At 28.3% G+C, this 7,947-nt stretch overlaps 2 protein-coding genes across 3 annotated transcripts in view; one reads left to right on the top strand and one right to left on the bottom strand.

Moving 5' to 3' along the window:
* The window catches only part of LOC107617154 (protein argonaute 10-like), a 25,425-nt gene that overhangs the window by 15,273 nt on the left and 2,205 nt on the right, over positions 1-7,947 (top strand).
* The window catches only part of LOC107617150, a 7,523-nt gene continuing 6,012 nt past the window's right edge, over positions 6,437-7,947 (bottom strand). The window contains exons 9-11 of one of the 2 annotated variants that reach the window (XM_016318931.2): positions 7,511-7,861; positions 7,177-7,278; positions 6,437-7,047 (exon numbers count right to left, since the gene is read on the bottom strand). In XM_016318931.2, the coding sequence (XP_016174417.1) occupies positions 6,799-7,047; positions 7,177-7,278; positions 7,511-7,861 (702 nt within the window). In that variant the 3' untranslated portion in view covers positions 6,437-6,798. The remainder of the gene's footprint in view (positions 7,048-7,176; positions 7,279-7,510; positions 7,862-7,947) is intronic. The other variant, XR_002353869.1, reaches the window with a different exon arrangement.

Below are 7,947 nucleotides of genomic sequence, written 5' to 3'. Positions count from 1 at the left end.
AATTTTTAAAACAATTAGTACGATTTTTAAAAATTATAAGTAAATATAATTTATGATTAAAAGAAAGTGTAAAAAATAATTATTATTTGCAATTTGCATATATGTAATTAAATTCATTTTTATGAAATCAACACATTTATTTTTTATAAATAAGCAATAATTGGTGAATCAGAAGAAAGCCACGTGCAACTGGATTTGTCAAGAATATATAGGTTAGAAAGTGTGAAAAAGATTTCTTTGTTATATATGAACCGAATAAGTATTCTCTATTTTATTTGGACTAGGTATTTTATATGGGTACTTTAAAATGTGGGGGTGGCGGCTATAATTTGTGATATATGTGTGGTGCAATGTGGACTAAAGTGAGAAGCCAAAGTGTCAATAATCAAGAGAATATTTACGAAAAAGAGAATCACATTTAAACATACATGTGGTTCGTTGATACTTATGACTTTTTTCTAATTTTTTAAGTACAATTATACTTCATCATTTAAGAGATTAAAAAGGGAGTTTTAAAAAAAGATTAATAGTTATAAGTTATTAAGTACGATTTAATTTTTTTAAAAATTTATTTAGTATTTAGTCTAATATAAATAAAAATCCAGTCTAACCTAAATATTAATGATTTCTAATATTTAAAAAGTAAGTAACAATATTAAAAAAATATAAAAAGATATTATTACTAATATTTTTTAATTAAATAAAATTTTTCAATTCTCATCAAGTAGATTTTTTTTTTCTTGTGACCGTCCTTCTTGATTTATTTAGTATTAATTTTTTCTGTTTCAACTACTACAACTGAGAGTTTTTTTTCAACTATGAATATTGTGAACAATAATTCAGAAACAAAATGAAAAATAAATTTCTTGCTAATTGTCTTTTAATTATATTGAAAAGAAAATTGTAGAAAAATTTGATACAAATTCTATTATCGATGAATTTTATGAAATGAGGAATTGACCACTTCGTTAATAAAAAGTACATATATATTTTTTGTACTTTAAAATATATTCTCTATCAGTATATTTTTGTAATGCATTTTATATTATATAATTTTTTGCATAATTTTTTAATATTTTATATGTTATTGGTCCCATGATACTATTTCTAGATCCGTCTCTGGCTAAGAGGACTAATAAATTAAGAGTAAATTAATCATATAAAATTTGAAAAGGAAGCTAAGGGATTAAGTACATAAAATGCTTCTTCAATGAATCAAGGTACTGATGAATGATCACCCCTAAACTTATTGTGTCAGTATTGTTCTGCATAAATTCAATTATTTGGAGATAGGATATATAATGAATTAATTAGGTTTTAGGGTTCGGGGAATAATTTATAAACGATAAGTTGATATTGTTTGAGCTACGATTCAGAAATTAAATTTTTACGAGAGATGGATGGTTTGGATTAAAGAATTTATGATATCATCAGTTTTGTTATTATAGATGGTTAATCTCAATTTTTTTAAGCTATGTAAAACGTTAAGATAAGTTGATCTTTTATCTTTCTATTTTTTTTTTTATGCAGATAAATTTTTTCATCTATTCCACAGAATTTTCGGATTGAAACTTAATTAGAAGTTTTCAAAAATTAACCATTTGTTTTTTGCAGTCCGTTTTTGTAAATCAAGTGAGGAAAAATGTTAGAATTTGTTCTAAATTTCATAGATGTGTGAAAAGATCAGTAATCAAAAGATAAATCTAAATAAATCCTCAGTCTTCTTTAGCAAAAATTTTTTGATCTACATTCGAGATTATTTAGCCAATATTTTTCTTGTTTCTTATGTTAGAAACTATAATAATATAAATATTTAGGACTTATGACTATGGTACAAATATTAAAAAATGGTAATTGAAAAAAAAACTCTTTTATCGTCTAGTGACAGAAAAAATTCTAATCAAATTCGTCACAACAGTAATTTCTATTTACACTTTTAATTGTTTTAAATTTTTAGAGATATTACTTGAAGAGATACAAAAAATTATGTTCTAATTTTAGTGGAGTTATAGAGAAATTGAACGAAAGATGCAATAAATTGAATGGAAGATTTTTTATAGGACGAAATTATAAAAAGAGTTTCAATTTCAAAGATTTAAAAATTCTTAACATTGTCATGCTCGCAAAACAAATATGAAAACTTCTATTCAAAATAAACTCTCTGATCAGTAAAATTTATCAGAATAAATATTATAAATATTCTGATTTTCTCAAGATTGAAGTGAAAACAAATCTTTTTTGAGATTAGCACAATGTAATAGAAGAGAAAAAAATGTAAAACAAAAAAGAGGTATTCTTTGAGAAGTTGAAAAAAGTTTCTCTATAAAAATTAAGAAAAATTACAATAATCATTCTCAATACAAAATTACATGAGTCTAATAAAGATAGAGTTATTTGGACTGTTTAATTTTATTAATAAAATTTATGTACTTACCTTTGATTAAAAAAGGAATTTAATTTTAATATATTAAAGAATATAAAAAAATTATATAATTATCTAATTAAATTTATATGTTGAAATATTTTTTAAATAATAGATATAAAAATTAATTATTTTTACTAATATATCAATATATGATTAATTGGATATGTAAAACTTTTTTTATGCTAAGAGGACATGAAATTAAATTCTTAGTTTAAAGATGAACTGTTAATCAAGTTGCTAAGCATGATGCAGTTTTTAAATCATTACTTAATGCGATAATAATAGGATAGTAGATAGGAATTATAGGGCTATAAAAGCCTCGATTTTGTTCTGATTTTGTCGTATTGATGTTTACAATCTATTGGTTTCCAAAGGCAAAGTTGCTATCTTGCAAATAAAACACTTGGCTACTTGTTTGTGTTTCATTATTCAACAAATAATAAACCCAACTTAATTAGGCCAGCGTGATACTTCTCATGGTTTTAATTATAAACAATCAAATTGTTTATCCAGGACAATTGAGTTTAAAAGCTAGCTTTGATCATATTCAAATTGATTTCAGTTGTTTCGAGAATATGGGATTATATCCTTTATGTGATTGTAACATTAGCATCTTTAACTACTCGAATATGCAGGTAAATCATTAGCATCCTATGATGCACGGACTGATAGAGACACGAGACACGACACGAGACACATCGATATACAAATTTTAAAATCTTATATGATACAGGAACACGTATATATATAAAATATTAAATTTTTTTTAGATAAATTGTAACGATATTTTGATATTTTATTGATATTAAAATATAAATTAAAATTTTTTATTATTTTTAATGTCTTATTTTAATTATATCAAGTATTTAAAATATTTTTTATTTTAATAAATAATAATATATATTATATCTAAATTTATTTTAAGAATATCTGTTAAGAATAAGACTGGACACGCTGACACGTGATGGTATTTAGGTGTGTCCAAGCGTGTCTGGGGAATAATTTTTTTATTTTTTATTAAGATACGGTTGGACACTACAGACACGCGTGTCGGACAAGTGTCGGTAAGTGTCGTGTCTGAAATGTGTCCGACACGCGGACACCAGAACTAAACGAAGTGTCCGTGCTTCATAGTTAGCATCATTTGCTTTATTTGATGCACTGATATTTTACACAATCGTATAATCATATCCATTTTTTTAGATGACTATTTATGGATTTAATGTGAAATGTAATTATTTTTACTGATATAATATTAGTATTACGTAATTGAATATACATATAAAACTACTTTACACTGACAGTGTATCAAAATTAAATTCTTAATTTATTAATTAATATACATCGTTGGTATGAAATTATTTTATATAAAATTTAATTAAATATTAATATACGAGTAAACTCAATGTATTTGGATATAATTCCATATACATAGAATTTATCAATACACTAAAATATCAAAGTGTCAAATATTTTAAAACTAAAAACTTATTAAAAATCTGAACAATAAATTTGAACTGATAGAACTTAATTACATCAATTTTTAAGATTGAAAAAATACAAACCATAACATCAATACAATTCTTTACATTATATTCATTATTCAATATTGAACGAACCTTTTGCTTTAATCTAGAGGCGTATCATTTAGTAATTTATAACCATTAACTGAATGTTTTTAGCCCATCAGGAGATTCAAAATAGCACCACAATGGAAATATATAAACATAGTAAATATATTAATCTGATATTTTAGATTTTCATGGTGTTCAAAAGAATTATAGAACAAGAACCTCATATAGATTTAAGAATCAAACACGTTTCCAAATTGAAGTAAACAATAGTTAATAATATGAAGCTATGAAATAATTTTGACAGAAACAGCATTCTAGCTGCTTACAATTTTGAAGAAAGCAATATATCCAAATGTTCGTACGCAGCTTCCATTTGCTCAGTAACTGTAGCAACAACGTCGGAGTTAGTTTTTTTTTTTTTCTTTTTATCAACTTTAATAAAACCTTTTTGGGATGGTCGATGCCTAAAAACGCTTACGGGTCGCATTATTATTAGACGTATTAATAAATTGGTTATTTTTTAATTTCTTAACAAATTAAAATAAAACCGATTTTTTTTATAACAATAACAATAAATCTAATTTTTTTTAGAAATTTAATTGTATTTTTAAATTTTTAAGGATTTAAATGTCCGCAAAACAAAAAATTAGGGATATATTTATCTTTTTTATAAAAAAAATTAAAGATATTCGATTTAGATTGTGTAATTTGATCGGATCAAATCGGGTCTAATAATTATAATGTAGACAATTGGGTTTATTACTGTTGCTATAATAAACCAATTTTATTCTAATTTATTAAAAAATAAATTATTAACCGGTTTAATAAAAATATCCAATAATAACATGACACATGTAAACGTCTTTAAAAAAAAAGATATTTTTAGTGTCTTTATTAAAGTGGCCTCTAACTTTTTTTGGTGATTGAACTTTAATAAATGTATCTTATATTAAAAAAGCAAACATCATTTATTAATAAATCATGCTTAATAAATTGATTAATTATACTAAATAAATAATATTAATATTATCAACTTTAATATGTGATAATATTAATATATGATTAAACAAGGTACAAAACTACCAATTAAATCATGCGTTTATTATTTCTTCATTTTCTTTTTTTTATTTCAGTAAATATTCTCTTTTTAATTTTCTCAGAAGTAATATGATATTAGCTTGATTTGATTTTCGCAAGATTGAAAGGCTGTCTATCTTTCGTTTTCTTGGTATAGTTGGTTAGGTTTTTGTGCCAAAATTGTAATTGTTGCCACTAATGGAAAAATTACTGTTACCATTTACCACTGAAACAACATGGTCCACCATGTATAGATTGAAACAAAAACAGGCTGGCTAAAAGCCAGGGGCCAGAGTTTGTGGTCCGGTTCTGAAGAAAAGCATGCTCCATTTGGCTACTTGGGGTGGAGTGAGTCATACCAATGTAACAAAATTAGAGACAAGAAAAGTAAAAGGAGTATTCAATACTCCCCATCCAAAGGCCAAAGCATGCTTTGCTAGTTTGCTTCATCTGAAACCAAAAGAAAGTTATTTCCATTCTCTTGCTTCATTGGATTTTCCTGTCACATATGCAGTCTAGTTAAGACTCATGTCATGAAAATTTACCACGTTTGGTTCTCATTTGTAAGCTGTGACATGATGAATTGAAAAGCATCCCAAAACTTGTCATAAGTAAAACTACTGGGGATGAGTGATGAGTGATGAGTGCTCATTGGCTCATTCCTTAATGAGCAGTGAGGTAGGGCCTTCCCAGAAATTATTTCTGCTTGTGTTTGTTTGTGTTGGGTCCACAGTGTACTTCCACAAATAGAAAACGGGTTTGTTTCGTAAGAACCCTACATGCATATAGGATACTGGAGGGGTGGAGGACCAGAGGAAGGATATGGCAGATATTAGAGAGAGATAGTACAAGTGTAGAGTGGTCCAAAGTTAGCTGCTAATGCATGCCAAGACTTATTACTCCATAAAAGAGCACCTAGGACAAATAAGCAACTATAGCCTAATTAAATAATTTTAACTAGTTGATAGCATTAGCTGTTCAAAGGTGGCTACTGACACCTCTCTTGCACACCCCCTAACCCAAGATTAATTTGTTAGAGATCAAGAAAACTTTTTCCCCCTTTGGGTAAAAGACTTAATCATTTAAGAGTTATAATGATTTCAACTGCAGCTCAGGGAAAAGATGAAATATAAAGACATAGGTAGAAGGTAAGTATTCATTGCCGGGAGTTGCCAACAACCTAGCCAGAGGAACAGTTGAGAGTTTATGACACAGCATTATTAATCAACATAAAAGAACTAGCAAATAGCAATACAATATAATTTCTTTCATGTAAATGCATCTACTGATCTACCAAGATTTACCCGAGAAATAAACGGTTTGTTTGCCAACTAATTATTTTAGAACAGCCAAATATATATATAAGAAAACAATCATTCATCTCTCTTATAATCTGGCAAAAAATATATGCTCAATTACATCTGGATACAATTCGAAACTACAACAGATTACAATTCGACGGGGCCTGATAAATTAAATGGGGAATGCCTGAGTACATCTCAGACATTAACAACCTAGTAGACCTAGATAAAAATACAGATTTCAATTACCCTACACTATATTAGAGCCGCATAAGTCACTGACCTGGTAAAGAATGGTTATTCTTGAATAAGTCCTACCTAAAACTTTATGAAGAAAAAGAATGAATATAATTTATTCTAATAATATAACATTGACGGGCTAGAATATATTTCCCAGGACAGGGCTGCCCCAATAGCCTACCTAAATCTTCCTATCATCTTGTGCTTGTAAACGGCCTGTGCGTGCAAGTAGCATTTCATGGATTTCTTTAGCTGTAGGACGCTCTGCAGGATTTTCTTCCATGCATCTATGAAACAACCCAACAAGGAATTTCAGCAAGTCTGCCTCTGCATCTGATTTTTCCAGGTCTTCACCAGATTGAATTACTGAGGGTTCACTCATTGAACTCAATGCCTCCAGTTCATCTATTAATCGTGGCCGCTTACCCATCTGCATAGATCATGGTAATAAAAGAAAAAAGATAATTGTAAATTGGGGTTGAGCATGAATAAAATAATAGCTCAACCAGAGGCAGCAGGGTATAATATAACTATTTGCATGAACGAAGGATAATCATACCTGCAGACTGTCATGGATGTCTGAATCAGGCACTCCATAATATGGAATTTGCAGAGTCAGTATCTCCAAAAGTAAACATCCAAATGACCAAATATCAGCTTCCTGTAACAAAGATAAAAGGAGGTAAATTACAACCCTAAATGATAATATGTCTAGAAAAACAGCAGACTGACTTGTTTCCAGTACATACTTATTGACAAAAGGCCATGAAAGATGAATTAAATTACTGAAATTACTAGGTATGATATCATAAATTCAACGCCAATAAACAATATGACAAAACGTGATAGATACACCAGAAGATCAGGCAGGATAAATAACAAGTATATCTTACCAATCCATAAGCGCGTTCTTCATACATAGTCCGCATAACTTCTGGAGCCATCCACCGTGGTGTTCCAACACATACACAAGGAGGTGGAGTTCCCATATGTGCAATACAGCAAGCATGCATACGTGATCTTAGTGGCACTGCACTGTCAAAATCACACAACTTCACAGTGGGAGTTCCATCATCAGTCTTTCTATCCAAATCAAACAGGATGTTTTCACTTTTAATGTCCCGATGAATTATGTGCTTTGAGTGCAGCTCTGACAAGGCACAGGAGACATCTCTGGCGATATACAACGCCAACTCCATAGGGACATGCTTTTCACCAGCTTCTGATAGCTTTTCCAAATAATTCTGTGAGAACATGAAGTGAAAATTTAATAAAATAACAAAAAAAAAAAAAACATGATAATAATATCCAATATATAATAGAAAATGTT

The sequence above is a fragment of the Arachis ipaensis genome, chromosome B09 (assembly GCF_000816755.2).
Source record: "Arachis ipaensis cultivar K30076 chromosome B09, Araip1.1, whole genome shotgun sequence".
NCBI lineage: Eukaryota > Viridiplantae > Streptophyta > Magnoliopsida > Fabales > Fabaceae > Arachis > Arachis ipaensis.
The sequence above is the reverse complement of the archived record's forward strand: the minus strand, read 5'-3'. Positions and strand labels throughout refer to the sequence as shown.